Below are 15,608 nucleotides of genomic sequence, written 5' to 3' on the forward strand. Positions count from 1 at the left end.
AAGAGGGTTCAAATTCTGATGGTCTTCTCATAGCTAGAAAGTCATTGAACTCTCCTTAGAAATCAGCCCAGGATTTGCAATTGAATATACTTTTTTTTTTTTTTTACATGAAGTCTATCCTCTCAGTTATCTGTGTGGTTCAGATTAGAAATTATTTTTAAAGGGAAAAGAGGGAAAATAAAGACATGGGAGGGATTCCCTCTTTGTGAAATGTCTTTTCCAAAGCAAATGGGCAGCTGCATGCCTTGGGTGTGAGAAGATCAAAACTTTGCTGCCTTTAAGCGCAGAGCCAAGGCCAGTGTGTGAGTGCCATTCCTCTGCCCTCCCTTCTGCACAGGGCTCTGAAGCTGATCAGTGAGTGGGAACATGGGCATTGGGTGAGACTAAATTCCAGGCTCTGATGCACAGGGAGCTGTAAACAGTACCAGTGTCTCAGATTTAACCTGGGAATTAAATTCTACGTGCTGCCTTAAACTCAGGGCCTTATTTAGAGGACTTTTTTTTCAGTAGTTCAGCTCATTCAATTCTAGCCCAAACTGGAGCACGCTGGGATCTCACTGCCCTAAGGGACACCAAGAGGGTGGAAAGCACAAACAAGGTGTAGGAAATGCTTTTCTTTGAGCACAAGGAGACAGATGTTCCCATCTGCTGGGCTTGAGCTGGCTGCGACTGTACCAGGTACAGACAAAGAAAAGGGTCTGTGGTTAAAAGTAATCAATTGTCAGAGTAACTTTAGAGTTCAGATGGGTAACATTTTGCTGCAGTGTGGCTTCAGGTGAGAAAATAGTATGGTTTCTACTTGAGGGTAGCCAGAAACCAGGAGGAGGATTTAAAGGGATGCGCTGTGTTGGCTTTGATAAAGAGCACATCCTCTGCCTCCTTGAGAAGTTGTTCCTCTGAGTAGGCTGCTGGTTGTTTGCAAACTTCTGCTTTCAGAACAAAAGAAACTTAATCTGAATGTCAAAACTTAAATCTCACTGTGTTAAAGTTGAAAGGTTGAGTGGGTTTCTGTTTGTGCTAAGCTCCTAGTAAAGCTCTTATTTTAAATTTTCTGTCCCTCTAGCTGGTTCTATCTCCTACACTTTCAGTCTTCTTTCTGCAATTTTCTGTTTTATTGTCTTCTTTTTCTTTCTCTCCTTCCTTCCTTTCCCTCTTCTTGCCTAAATCTTTGATTTGTTACTGGATCTTTGCTGTAAGATGAACAAAGAAAGCTTGTCCAGACAGAGTGGTGATGACTTCTGTGCAGTGAAGGGGGCTCAGCCAGCCACCCTGGTACATCTTTTCTAGCTGGGCAGAAACAGAGCCTTAACTGGAAGTTAAGAAAACCAGCATCATCACAAGGGCTGTCAACAGCACATTAATAAAAGTTATTTCTTCATTAGGTAAAAAGTGAGATCTGATGGTGCTTTTTATAGAAGGTGCTGACACTGTTACAGGGAGTGCAGAGCTTTGCTAAGGGAACTGGTACCTTTGTGCTGAGTGGTAGCAAGAGAGTGATCTGCAGTAATATATTCAAGCCCATAACATTTCCTAATTTGAACATATTTTATTTAGTGCTTCAGGCTGAGCCCTGGTTGCACTGTGTAAAGCATAATGGAATGCATGGCCAAAGCAGCTCTGTCAAAATTGAGGCAGAGGAGAAAACAATAGTAAAATAAAGGGTGTCAACCAAAGCTTGCTTAGCTTCCTGGTCCTTCTTGAATGAGAAATATGAGGAAACTCTTAGGTTTCCCAAATAATCTCCTTGGGTGATGTCCATCTGTTGCTCATTAGTTGTATCTCAGCAAAGTTAAGAGGATCAAGTGTACTGGTCCTCTGTAGGCAGTCTCCCTCCCTCTCATGCCAGAGTTGAGCTCTGCTCTTTGTCCTGGCAAATTCATGAGCAAATGGCTGTGGAGAGGTTTGCAAGAGTTGTTGTTGTTTCCTTCCAGTTCTATTAAGAGAAAACTGGTTAGCCCATGACAGGAACGTCTCTTCCAAATCCTGTGTTTTCCCACCTCTGCAGGCTGAGTCAGGAGTCAGAATAGGTCATAGCAGAGAGTTATTGGAAGGGACAAAAGAGTTGATGAAAATGCTGCTCAGTTGAGCAAGCAGGATTAACGTGACAAGGTGAATACTGTTAGCAAAAAAAAATTTAAAAAATCACTCTTTTTGTTGGTGTGAAACTGCTTTCTCACACCTGCTCTACACCTTCCTGACGCACAGTTCTCAGTTAAGCATGTCCCTAAAGCATGACTGACAGTCCCCATGCCAGCGTTTTGTGGTAAATATTCTGAACCTCACTAATCTGAACATCTTAGTATTTGTGTGGCAATGAAACATAGGAGTAGTTCAGGAGAAGTCCTGGGGCTGATGAGTAACATCTGAGTACGGACAGTCAAAGGAGAAGCATGGACACTGCTCTGCTGGCAGGCTGTGAGTTCCTTGTAGGATTACTTAGTATTGTTAAATCTTACCTGTTTGCAGGAGGGCTTCTTGAGGGTAGGAACCTTGTTCACAGATACAGCAGGTCACATTTTCAGTGGGTCTGTATTACTGTCAAAAATAAACTGCCCAAGAGCACAGAATGTTTGAGCTTTTCAGAAGTGCTGGTTGCTGCACATGACACTGTGCTCACTGCTCTCATCTGCCACCAGCCACTTTCTGTAAATCAAATGTTTATCATGTCAGTGCCAGTGTTGGGATGCTTTAGCAACTTTCTCTCAGTTTCCAAGATCCAAGCAATAACACTGTTATTATTTTCTCTCTTTAAAGTTACACGCACTGCTAGGCAGCTCTCACTCTCCTGATACAAGCTGGCTCCTCAGCCTTCATGTCTCCCTGTTGTGACTGATCTTGCAGCCTCTTTACATGTGGTTATATACAAGATGCAACAGAAGTGGTAGAGAAAATAAACTTTCAGATATTAATTCATGTGTGAAAAAGAGGTAGCAAGAGCTTCTGTAAACATCAGCTTTCAGTTACTGGTCTGGGTGTGAATACGTGGTGGGGATCCTTATTATTCAGATTGCTACGTTGTTTTCAACTTTTATAAATTTGTCCAGCTTTAAAGAAACATGGGATTTGCTTTTATGCAGGCAAAGCTCCAAAACTTCCCCTTTACTCCAAGGAGTATATAAGAACCCACAAGGCTTTATTCATCTTGTCAAAAAGAAAGGAGACTTTATTCTTAGGAAAAGAGAACAGATAATTGTGAAAAATATAGCTTGGATAACTCTCCCTGCTCAGTATGAGGACGTGGGGTAATTAAACATGCTGTTTTCCTATAAAATAAGTGCCAGATAGATGTATTGTTCAGGAATTCAATGCACGGATGCTGAAATAAAATCTCTCCATTTTGAAGTGAAACAAAAAGGGCAGTTATTTCACATGACCCCAGAAAGATTTTGTTTGGGTTTTTTCCCAAACTGTTATATTTCAGCACACACCTTGTTAAAACTTATGTGTGTATTAGGAAAACTAATCTATCATTTCAAACTCAAAACCTCCCAAAGTTCCAAAGTTGTCATTCTAAAAATAGCATCAAGATACTTCTCAAGCACACCAGAGCACTGTTACATTTCAGTCTAATTCTTGTCTGTTAACAGGCTTTATGAAAGCATTTTCATATTTGGCAAAAGTTGCAATTTCTTTTCAAAAGAGAGGAATTGGTTGGGCAGTTAGTGATTACAGCAGGGATCTACAGATCCTGTGGTTTTCAGTTCAGTAAGGAAATCCAATTTTCTGCCAGTTTAGCCACTGCATCAGTTGCTATTGCAGAAGAGTTCAATTGCTAATATTGCATCACACAATTTTGTGTCATATGAAGTTACTTTTTAATATAACTATAGAAGCACATCTGGATATTTTCTTTAAAAAGATGCATAGATCACAAGTAGGAGTTCAAGAATCATTAGAAAATAATGAGATTATCTCCAATGCGATAAGCTTGAAATCATCTCCCTTGACCATTCTGTGCCATTGGAAAACCACAGAACAAAAATCAATGTGCTTGCTCTTAGCTCCTGTTGTTTGATGTGGCTGGTTATGCTGAAACACAAACCAGTCCTTGAGTTAAAGGTAGTTAGTGCACCCCATTGGGTCTCCTGTTGAGTTTGACTTGCCTTGCATTCCTTCAGTCCTGGACCAGCCCCACAATGGTCTCCTGAGCAGGCTGAGAACTTGGGAATCACACACATCACCTGGGCTCCCTTCATATAATTAGGGCAAAATATGAAAATGTCTCCAGTGAAGTTCTAATGAGATGAAAACTAGAACCTGCAAGCTGAATTGCAGCAGTTAATAATAGAAAAGCCATAGGGGTTCTTCTCTTTGATGGGGAGAAACCCATTATATGCACTTCAGTTTATGTATTTGTCATTTATTTTTTTTTATAATGTAGCACACATAAGATTATGTTGCAGAAGGTTCTGACTGGATTTTACTCCCTGACCTCCCAGTACTTCCCAGTGGTCGTGGGTGCTCCTTTACTGTACAGAAACCGTGGCTACTTCTGGGAAATGGAAAAAGTGTCTCAGGTTTTGTGTTGCCACATGATGAATCAGTAATTGCTATCCTGTTGCCCTTATTGCCCCCCAGTGCACTTGGTTGTCCCATGTGGTACAGCCATTGCAAGTCCTGGGACAGCTCAACAGCTTTGAAATCTTGGATCCCCTGCAAAATGATATTCCTGTGAAGTTCCATAAGGCTGTGAAGTTCCATAAGGGGGTGAAGCCTGGGAGCCAGACCTGCTGGGAACCCATTAGCAAACATCATCCTGAGGAACCAGTAGGTGGTTTCTTCTGGAGATTGTTATCTTTTGTATTGGAAGCGAGTTAAACATGGAAATTTAAAGTTGCTGTGTACAGGAAAGCACAAGTAGAGTCTATGTGTGAGCTTTGAGCAAAGGTCTCGTGTTCACTTACACAAGAAAACATTGAAGTAAACATTTGGGAAAGTGATGGACTGTGATTCTAAGAGACTGGATTTAGTGACCGTGGAGGAGTCTCTGCCCTTTTCTGAGAATTTTTCCATGTTCATTTTTCACATGGAGCAAGCAGCTCAGAGCACAGAAGAAAGCTGGGAGTGGCACATCCCCAGCTATAGCTAAATCTTTTGAGGACACTTTTTCATGCCGTTGAGGCTTGCTGACAATTACAGCTAGAGACTGTAGCAGCCAAGGACCTCTTAGACTCTGTTGGGTTTTCTCCTCATCCCTTCATAAGGCACATGTGAGCAGAGGTTCTCACATCCTCTGGACATGTGGTACAGCCATAGCCTCTCTGAAAACACTTTACAGCTCACTCAGCACTTAGAAACCAGCGACCAACTGAGCATCAGATCATCAGCAGTTAGAGCTTCCAGATTCATACTGACCAGTTGATTTCAGCCTCTTTGTGGGCCTGCATGTCCTGGGCAGCACATCATGCATGTACCCCAGATCACCCCGTTCCAGGGTGCTGGCTGATCGTGGCCAGAGCAGCAGCTCCTGCAGTGTGTGTCCCTGCTCATGGACTGCAGTCCTGAATCCAGCCTGTCCATGCTGAGCTCCCCTGATGATCAAGGCTCCAGCTCTCTGCTGCCACGGGAGCGTGAGCCAAGGCAGGCCATGGGAAGCGTTGCACAACCGGTATAATTTCACCGCATGCTGAATAAATACACTTTTGAGGACTCTTTTGAAGAGATGTTGCTTAATTAATCCTGCAGGGGGTATAATATGTATATTTTTGAAATCCAGTTTTAGCATCGTGCAATTAGCTTTTATGGCCTAGGGATTCTGATTTAAGACATTCTTTAGTTACTAATGGTAATCTGTTTTAATTAGAAATGCAAATGTATTTTGGATCCAAATGTGTCTGAGTGGTACAATGTAAAATGATGATTCACAGTGAATACCATTGAAGTGCCTCAAGTCTGGTATTCTTTGTGCCTTCTACAGTTTGAACTCTGAGGATCAACACAATGTTCAAACATTGCTGTCAGCTGAAGCATGTGGAGACTGAATAGATTTCTTTAGGAAATGAAATAAATATTAATCAACAGGGATTCTTTCTGGGACGGCAGAAGGAAAATCGTAGCTTTAGGCAAGAAGGAGTCAAATGCTTTGAATGTTGGCAGTAACTTCAGCTCCTCATTAGCAGAGCACAGCTCCTGCCAGGGTGCAGGTGCTGAGCAGAGGGCAGCATCTTAGTTGACTTTGTCTTAATATCAGAGAAATTACCCAGGCTTGAGCGTTCCAGGCTGCTCATGGCAGGGTAGTAGCTGCTCAGAGCTGTGTTGCTGTAAAATTTGATCTGGCAGTGTGGCTAAGACAAGCCTACAGCAAGGCAAGCTCCAGACAAACATTGAAAGGCTGATGTTTGCTGAATATTCCCTGCAGTCACTTGTCCTGGAGATAATAAACTGTCAGGCAGGTGATGTCTGTGATCAGACATCTTAAAATGCACTAACAGGTCACCTGTATTCAACAAAGCCTTTGTAGAATCAAAGAGCCTCTGCTACTGATCCTTGCTGTTGTGTTCAAGTGTTTTTTTTTCCTGCTTCCTCTGAAAGATGGAGCCAAAAGAAAGTAACCACCCAGCAATAGAGAAGATGGCTTTTGTATTGAAAGTTTATTAGACATGTTGCTTGGTAGAGCATTTTTACAGCTGTTTGTGATGAGACTCGGTGATGGAGAAGGGAATGAAGCACTTCATGCAGGGCACCTTTCCACATCTCTGCAAAGCTGGATGTAGGGGGTTTTTCCCATAAGGAGGCTGCTGGTAAGGAGCAATGATGTAGGCACCATAAAAGCTGTGGGTGGCTCTGTGTGGCCCTTCAGAAGTCACAATCAATCAGTTCCTTAGGACCAGCCTCACTGGGAAGGCTGGTGTCTGGGTCAAGGCACTGGCACAGCTTCAGAGGGCTGAGACCTCGGCAGGGTGCTGCAGAGAGCCAGCTCTCCTGTTCCCATGTAGCAGATGCTCTCTGAGACTTCACGTTCCTGTCCATCTTTCTTGCTGACGCAGATAGAGTGTAGTGGTGACTTTGTCACCTGAAATTTGATAAACTTGTTGACTGGCATCACGGGGAAGCTTCCTCACAGAGCTACTCCCTGCCGAGCTGTCAAACGGAAAACCAAGACACAGATAGTGTGAGCCTGTTATATGGGACAGCAAGTGGTGTTCTGGTTTTGCTACTTAAGCTGAATGAATTAAAGCTTCCCACAAGCCTAACTGATAGTCTTGAGTGTGCAGTTAAAAGTCTCCGAGCTGCTTAGCCATCTCCCTGTGCTGTGTTCAAAGAGCAAAGTGTCACAAGCACCAGCAGTTCTTATCTGTGTGTTTTATTTCCAAACCGCTGTTTGCATTGACTGCATTCATTCCTCCTTTTAACTCATCCCAATCAGTACCTTTGCTGTGAGCTTGTATTTCCTGCTGGCATTTCTGGAGGACAAGGGTGTGGAGGAAGCTGCTTTGGGCTCCAGCCCTGGAGGCTGCAGCTGCAGTGTGTCTGTTGTCAAACACCCCAACCCCGTTGTTCTTGGTGGTTTCGTGGTGTCCGCTCCTGCCCTGCGCCACTTGCAACTTATCCTTATTCCGTTCTTTTCTTTTCAGGGGCTGTCAGAGCCTGAATAATTTAAGAGTGAACAAATGAGAGACGTTCATGGAGGACTCTGTTCTTACCTAGGCACAAATTGACAAGCTTGTAGATTGCCTTGGGTTTCCACTGCACCTACCACAACTTTACTAAGAGAAAAGTCCCCTTTCTAGACATCTGTGTCACTCTTGCTTAGTAAAGTTATTCAAGATCAGCGCCTTTGGAATTGGTTGGTAAATGGACAAAGACTTTCTCTTTGCCCGGAGCTCCTCACAGCCTCCAAGTACCAAAGAGAACTCCACAGCACTAGAAAGCAAGAGGCAGCTGCTGAATGTTGGAAGCTACTGCATTTGGCAAAAGAAGCTGATGCAAAGATGCACACAGTTGTGTTTGTTTGTTCTGCTTGTTTTCTGTGCTTTCCGAGCCCTCTGTGTGCCTGGAAAGTTTAATAACCAATCCCTTCTTTCTCAACATGCAGTTTTTCTTCCTATCCCAAAAAGCTTTGGGTTCTGTTCTTGCTTTTTTTTTTTATTTTTCCAATTCCAAGTTTGTCACTGATACTCTTTTGTTGTTTCCGTGGAGAATTGTTTGGGTACATAGCTACAGCTTCCTTTGAGATAGGGAGACCTAAATATGATACTCAAACATCATTGTCTTCTCTCCCCCCATTTAACAGAGTGGTCCACCTTGTCACAGAGGTTGCTGACTTCAACTATAAGGCAGAGTTGACCTTAGCAATGATGTCATTTAACTGAGAAATTACTTCAAAATTCTTACAGTAGCTCAATTTGGAAGTTGCTGAATGAAGCTGACCCTTGACACTTGACAAAAGAATAAGGCTTGTGTTTTACTAACAGCTGCTTGGAAACCATGTGTAATAAAGTTTGTTTTTGTGCCCAACATCCAGGATAAAAGATGGCATTTGCTGACTCTAGTACCCTTACGCTCCCAGAAGAGCAGAACTGCTTTGATCCAAGTTTAAAAGTCTGCTTCTATGTGGGTGTCTAAGCATTTCACAGTTCCTTATGCTAAAAGTAACAGTGTACTTGCAAAGGCCAGCAAATGCTGCTCTCGTTCGGCTTCAAACACATTACATTTTCCTCCTTGTCATCCCATATAGCTTTTCATAAAGTTTCAGGGTTAAAATTTTTTTATGGAACACGCAAAAATCTCCCATCAAAATATATCAAGTGGGATTTTTGCTTTGTGTTTGGGGCTTTGTTATTTTTGCTGCTAGCGACACTTATTCTGGAAACTTCAGGGTTGGAGATTATTTTATTTTTGTCACAGAATGAGGACAGTGTAAATACAAAATGTAAAGTAGAACTGAGAGAAGTGCTTCAACAAGTTGTTTCACTACATTGAAATAAATGTTGATTTGTTCAAAAAAAAAAAAAGCATGCCCTTTCTGGATCTTGTTAGTCTTGACTTTTTATTTCATTTCTTTGCTGAAGAAATGCATGCCTCTTGACTTGAGCAATGAGCTCAGCCAGCTGTGAGGCATTACAGGAAGGCTGCTCCAATGTGCACTCCCAGCAGATGTGTGGGACTTGCTGTCACTGTGCTCAGGGCTGGCCTGGGACCTGTGCTGGGCACAAACTCGAGGCAGGGGAATGGGTGAATGAAGTTAAATGCACACAGATACTGCATCTGGCCTCCAACTCTCCTGTGTGGGGCAACTGCTCTATTTCTGAGCTTTTCCACAGCTTTTTATGCAGTAAAAGTGTGTTCTAAAAAGATGTTGCTTCAAGGTTCCCCTGAAGGTCTGTTGCTGCCCTGCCTTGCCTCGTGTCTCACAGTGGTTTAGGATAGGAGCTGGCTAGGAGTATCTCACCAACAGGTTGGTGGATTCACTCTGAATATTTGTCCTCTTATTATTTTTATTATGAATTCACAGCAGCTTATGTGGGGCTCAGATGGGACTCTGAAGCAGGAAGAATTAGGCTGGTACATGGAGACAAAAAGGCTCAAACCTCCAGCAAGAGAAGTTGTAGATACCCATAACAGTTTTAAGCTGTTCTGTGGAAACCCATTGCAAAGCAGGACACCCATAGGGAAGGACCTCAGGTGTTCCAGCTGCTCTTCAAGCACTTGGTGCCATGGGGCTGAGTTGAACACTTTCCTGAGGGTCTCTTTGGAGGCACAAACACGTGTTCTGCCTTTATGTTTAGCCTTCTGCTTCAGCAGCAGCTCCTGACTGAAACTGGGTTTCCTTTCTAGAGGAAATGAGACCCTGCCCTATATTCACCTGAGGACTCATCTTGCTCTTTTCCCCTTGCCCTCCCTATGGTCACCTCTGATAAAAGCCTAGATCCACATGAAGCAGCAGATACAATAGAGAGCTTGTGCATTTGTTCCTCTCACTGGGCACTCTTGGACAGTACTGAAGTCATGTTTTATTTCAGCAGGCTTTCTCTCTCTGTGCCTTCCCCTTGTGCTGTTTCTGTCCCTGGAGACCCAGCTCACTCATTCAGCACGCTCTCAGGATTTCAGTAACTTTTCTTGCAAGGTCTCTGGGGACCATGCGCCTCTGTGCTGTTTCTCCAGGCTTTTGGTTTTATCTCACTCTTTGAAACTTTCCCAGAACTGCAGTGACTTTTCTCTGACCTCCAGGAACTGCAGCTCTTGAGCCCTGACACTCCGACTGGCACAATGAAGACCTGGAGACTACTTTGGGATGTCAGCTTTCCCAGCACATGTTGGATGGAAGCTGCATCTGAGCAACACCAGCTAAAAATAAAAGCTATTCAACTGAAGCTAATGGCAGGTTGCCACGAGTTATTGCTCATTAAAGTGAATTGACAGATGCTTAACTTCAGCTAATCATTCCCTGCTGCGAGATCGGCCTGGTATGGAACGTACTCAGATGTGGGAAGGGGATTCACAATAACTAAATTTAGCTGAGGGTATAATTTCCTCGGACTCCCTCTGTAGTTAATGGAAAGAGAGAGGCTCCTAGGGGGTGTGTTCCACTCTGCAGCGCCCTTGGGCAGAGCCTGCACAGCTCCTTGACTGCCGAGAGCAGCAGATGAAGCTGCTGCCTGCCTCGGAAATGAGTGGCTCCAAGTGACAGTGTTTACTCACCCCAGCTGGGTGAGTGCTTGTTTTCCTCACATTAGGTTTCAACCTGAAGTAATGATCAGAAAGCTGAATATTGAAGCCAACAGGTTGGTGACTGTTTCCCGAAGACCAAACCCATATGCAAAATCCCTCTGGAGCATCCCCTGCTTTGCAGTGTGGTTAAAGGGAATTTTGCAGGTCATTCTCTATCTCAAAGCAGCTCTTCTTACATATTTCCAAGAAATGAGAGCTATTCAATAGCAAAACAGTGTGTTCTAAATGTTGTGTGATTAATTCAGATTCTAGTCCTTTTTTCCCCTGTTCTTTGGAAGTAAGTCATGTTTGCATGCTTGGCAATGAAACAGAAAGTCAGATTTTGAGGTTTTACATTACAGTGATCAGAAAGTTTGTCCAATATGTCTGCTGCTTCCTCTATTGGACTAGAAACTTTTTTTGTAAAATATTTAACTCCATGCCGTTATTCTTGAGTTTGGACAGAAGTCATTTCATCCATATAAGTGGAGTTGTGAGAGTCCTGCCAGATTGATTTTTACCTTTTGATGCTACTTCCAGCTTGAAGCTTCAAATGATAAACAGAAAATTCAATTGAACCTTCTCATTTTGCTCTTTTCCAGGGGGTTATGAATTTAGGGAGAGCATTTGAATCTCTGAACAAAATCTGCATTTAGATTTCAGTGGCATAGTTTGAACATGTCTGTAGCCTCTGGTGTGAAGTTCTTTCCTACATGGTCCCATCTCATTTTTAGCTTGAGCTGGAGCGCAGGGCAGGTCTGTGGTTGGACACGTGTGGAGCTGCTGAGCAGAGCTGGGAGAGGATGGAAGTCTCCAGGGCACGTTCTGCAATTCCACTGTGAAAGTTTGATGTACTTCTAATCTAAAGGGCTTTTCAAGCCAGTTGTCCTCTGTCTTTGTCTGACATGGCCACTGAAAATTTGCTTGTGTTCACTTATATTCTTCACTAGAGCCTTTTTCAGAGGATGTGTCTGAGGAGACAACGTATCTGTTGACATTAGATGTTGTAAGATACATTATTTACACTGTTAACACCTAGTGTTTTTACTAAAGGAATAGCTGTAAAGTGCCTTTGTATTATCCAAATATTGTTGCCTCCCAGACTTTTGCAAATCCATGCCAGGTTTTACAGGCAGAATGGGCTCTAACACTAAAACCAGGACCAGTACTGTCATCTGCCTAAGCCACAAAGTTTTGTAACCCTGACTTGTGCCAATAAAAATGTTTCACTGAGCATGTTTTGGACATTCAGTACAAAAGCACAGAAGAGACCAAAGGAGCAGTGTTCATACCTCATTCTGCCATCTTTGCATCCATTAGGTAGAGCTTTAGTCCCAAATCCCTTGAGCAGATCCAAGGGGACTCTCAAGGCAGCATTTCCCAAGGGAGAGTATAAAGCTTCAAGGGGCTGAGAACTGTGAACTGGAACCTGCAGCCTGGATGATCATGGAGGTGCTCTTGGAAAGGGCAGGAGAAGGTGCATTTTGATGGTTTAGATGGTTCTTTTTGTTTAGTGTGAAATACTAACACAGAGGCTTTGTTTGTGCACAGGATGAGTCCAGATGATTCCTGCTGTCCGAGATTTTCTGGGATGGAGATTCCCATTCTTTAGGAAATTTACTCGAGTATAGACTGAGTTAGTCTTTTACCCACATCTGATTAAATTTTGTCTTTGTCATAAGTGGTGACAGGAACCGCTGAATGTAGAAAATGGGCTCTATTTATCACAGCAGAGCTGATTTATGTGTTCATCAATCAGATTGTCATTATTGGCTTTCATTCACAAGTGGCATTAACTCTGTAAAATAAAACTTGTTGATTTAAATGCACATGCTAGTAGGACTTAAGAGTTCCCATTCTGGCTCATTTTCTTTGACTTTTGTGGAAAAATCCTTTTCTCTCAGGCTGTTTTTCTGGGATGTAAATGGAGCCATAGATAAATCAGAAAAGGATTCATGTCACTTAAAGCAAGCCTGTGCCCTACTCTAGTCTCCTATTTTTATAGCTATATTCTTAATTTTCTTCTAGTTATGGATATTCCATTCCTATCCTTTATGATCTGTAATTATTATGTATCAAATAGAGTAGACTGATGTTTTCTTCTGAGTTGCTCTGAGAAGCCTTTTCCTTCCCCTGTTAGAGATCTGAGGTGCTGCAAAGGAGTCTGGTACTGCCTGAGCCTGATCAGACAAACCTCCTCTCCCATGTGTGCTCTGGGGAACAGGGAGGTAAAAATAAAATGCCTTGTGTTTATGCTCCAACAGGAATTCCTCCTGACTCAAATGAGAATATTACTGTGCCTCTAAAACCAGGTCTATGAGATTTTAGTTTTTCTTTTCACCCGAGGTTGCACAGAACTGAAACCTTCTATTTTTCAAGTACAAGAGCTGTGCTTTTACAGATGTCTGTTCATTTGACCAACAATAACAAACATTTCATGGCTGCAGCAGGGCAGAAGCTCTGAATGTTAAAGCCCTTTGGTCTGGCTGAGTATCTCTCACAGTCCTCTTGCCAGAAGTTTCTTGGAGGTTTGCTTTAGGGGTGTTTTGGAAACCATCATTTCTTCTGTCTGAATGAATGGTTTGGCCAGGAAATCAATCTAGCCACATGAGTCTGCTGACCTTCCTACACCCTTTTTGCTTCACCAAATACCTTTTTTTAGACGTGTGTCCTGGGACATTGGTGGGAGGAGAGCTCCTCAAGGCAGAGCTGCTGCAGTGCAGGACAGCCGCTGCTGCGCTGGTGCTTGCGGGCAGCAGCAGCTGCCTTGCTTATCATGCACTGAGCTGCTGCATCTTTCCCAAAAGCTCCCTGGCTTTTCTTAAACAAACTGTCTCCAAAGAGCTCTCCTAATGCAGTTTGCAAAGCACATATGTGCTAGTGCTTTGCAAGAAGAGCACAGTAACGCGTCCTGCTCTTCCGCTCGATCCACCTGGTGTCTGGGTCTCGGGCCAGTATCGAGTGTCATGATTAATGTGTTTGTAGCCATGTGTGCCGCAGAGCAGAGCTCACGTGGCTCAGGAGGTTGTCTGCAAGGTCTTTCCTGGCAGATTTTTTTTTTTGTGCTTCTTGTTTCTTTCTCTCATTTTGTGAGCTCTGCTCTTCCTTCAGCTCCAGTCCTGCCTCTGCAACCATGTTGATGTGACCTGCTTTATGTGCAAAGGAGATTATTCTCACCAGGGCCGGCAAACTGCAAATGTGACTCGCTCATAAATGTACCCAAATTTGCAGTTCCTTTGAAAAAGAAAAAAAAAAAGGTTATGAACATTCTATGTGGATTCTTGGTGTGGCATGTTTGGTAGCAGTGGGAATTGGGATGGTGAGATGGAAGTGCTTTGTACCAGTGTAGGGCATGGGCAGAGATAAAAGTCACCCAACGTCAGAGGACTCTCATGGTGGCTGGGGAGAAGGGAAATTCATGCCAGCCTTTCTCTCCCACCTCCCTGCCTGTTCCTCAGCCAGCAGAGACTGCATTACCAGGTAAAATAAGGCCATGTTTCCAGTCTTGGGTTGCATGGGCCAGGCAAAGTGTGGGCTCTGTCCCAGATGCCTTACTGTGCTCAGCCAGAGCAGTTCAGCTGACAAGGAGAAGGAGAGGGACTTCACATCTGACGGGGTTGCATGGCATGACCAGCATGCAGTAACCCTTTGGTGAACAGCCTTTTTCATCACCAAAGGCATGACCTTGAGCAGGAAAATCCAGAGCCTTTTCCGGTGGGATCATTGGACAGTGTTAACAGCCTCCCTCTGGAAAACTGTGGGTTGACTTTTCTTATGGCTGGTGACTCTGAAACTCTGATGTTCAATCTGCAGAGGGTTCCTGGATCTGGGTGTCAAAATTATTAGAAGCAGGCAGGGTGGGCTGTGGGCCAGCTTGGGACTGGGACTGGTTCTGCCCATGTGCTGCCTTCCTGGGAGTGACAGGATTACTGACCATCACTTCCCCAGGACAGCTGAGCAGAGTGCCATGGCAGGAGAGGTGCTGTGTGTCTGTCCGTGCCCCAGCTGTGGCTGTGCTGCTGGGCAAAGGAGAGGGAGGCAGCAAGGCTGGGGCCTGACCTTGCTGGTAAATTCTGGGGTGTTTCCCTCTGGGAAGAGAGGTTCCTGCCTCTCTTCACAGGCATCAGGGTTCCTGGACTTGGCCCTGCATTGAGCCCACTGGACTGAGATAGGATTGGCATCTCAGTAACAAACTCTTGGGGTTGTCTCAGGCTTCATTAGCCTCCCTTCCCTTACCAAAAGTTAAATTGGCAAATTTAACTTTTGGTAAGGGAAGGGAGGCTAATGAAGGGAATTTAACCAATTTTACCAATTTAACTTTTGGTAAGGGAAGTGAGGCTAACTTTAAGTCCAATTGCTGTGGACTGGAGGTGGGGGTTGGACTGTGTTACTTACAAGGTGTAGTAAAAACCTCTCTGTTCATCAGCTGAGATGTGGTGAGATCAGCTCACCCTTGGTTCTCCTCTGCCTCCCACTGAGCCCAGTCCCCAGCAAAGGCAGTGAGTCTGTGATACATCTTCTCACCCCAAACCATCTCTGGAGTAGCAGCCCCGCAGCATTTCTCCTTCTGACTGCAGCCCAGCTCCCTTTGCTGCAGGAATTCCCAAAGTTCATCCTCCTGCAGCAGCAGTAGGAGCAAGGGCACCTTTGGGCACCAAGCAAAGCCCTTTGGCCAAGAACCCTCCAGCTTCCCCCACTGCCTGTGGGGCTTTCAGTGCCGCCAGGGCCACGAGGGTGCTTGGAAAATCAAACCCACCATGGTGAAACCCTGCATTTTGCTGACGCAAGGGCACTGATAAACTCGCAGAGCATCACGTGGAGCCTGCAGGGAGAGCTATCCAGAGCCTGTTGAGTGGAAGATAAGCTGGCCCCTGACAAACAGTATCTGTCACTCGTTGATTTAGCGCTACTTCGTGTACATGAAATAACATCAGCAGGAGCTGGCTAAACCCCAGGCT

At 44.2% G+C, this 15,608-nt stretch overlaps 2 protein-coding genes and 1 long non-coding RNA gene across 11 annotated transcripts in view; 2 read left to right on the forward strand and 1 right to left on the reverse strand.

The window, feature by feature from the left end:
- The window catches only part of LOC129122828 (kalirin), a 400,978-nt gene extending 392,136 nt beyond the window's left edge, over positions 1-8,842 (forward strand). For all 3 annotated transcript variants that reach the window (XM_077181667.1, XM_077181668.1, XM_077181666.1), the window contains one exon: positions 7,575-8,842. In XM_077181667.1, the coding sequence (XP_077037782.1) occupies positions 7,575-7,591 (17 nt within the window). In that variant the 3' untranslated portion in view covers positions 7,592-8,842. The remainder of the gene's footprint in view (positions 1-7,574) is intronic.
- Positions 1-15,608, forward strand: part of LOC129122829 (kalirin-like) — a 94,735-nt gene that overhangs the window by 21,295 nt on the left and 57,832 nt on the right. The gene's annotated exons all lie outside the window — the stretch shown is intronic.
- Positions 6,572-15,130, reverse strand: LOC129122830 (uncharacterized). Of its 3 annotated transcripts, XR_008534613.2 has the most exons (5): positions 15,046-15,130; positions 13,828-13,884; positions 11,943-12,448; positions 7,370-7,587; positions 6,572-7,080 (listed from the first exon to the last, which is right to left on the reverse strand). It is a non-coding gene; the product is annotated as an uncharacterized LOC129122830 (long non-coding RNA). The 3 variants fall into 3 exon arrangements; XR_013183097.1 differs by lacking the exons at positions 13,828-13,884; positions 15,046-15,130 and adding an exon at positions 11,172-11,638 and having other exon boundaries at positions 11,943-13,821; XR_013183096.1 differs by lacking the exons at positions 13,828-13,884; positions 15,046-15,130 and having other exon boundaries at positions 11,943-13,821.

This window comes from Agelaius phoeniceus, chromosome 7, assembly GCF_051311805.1.
Source record: "Agelaius phoeniceus isolate bAgePho1 chromosome 7, bAgePho1.hap1, whole genome shotgun sequence".
In the NCBI taxonomy this organism is placed as follows: domain Eukaryota; kingdom Metazoa; phylum Chordata; class Aves; order Passeriformes; family Icteridae; genus Agelaius; species Agelaius phoeniceus.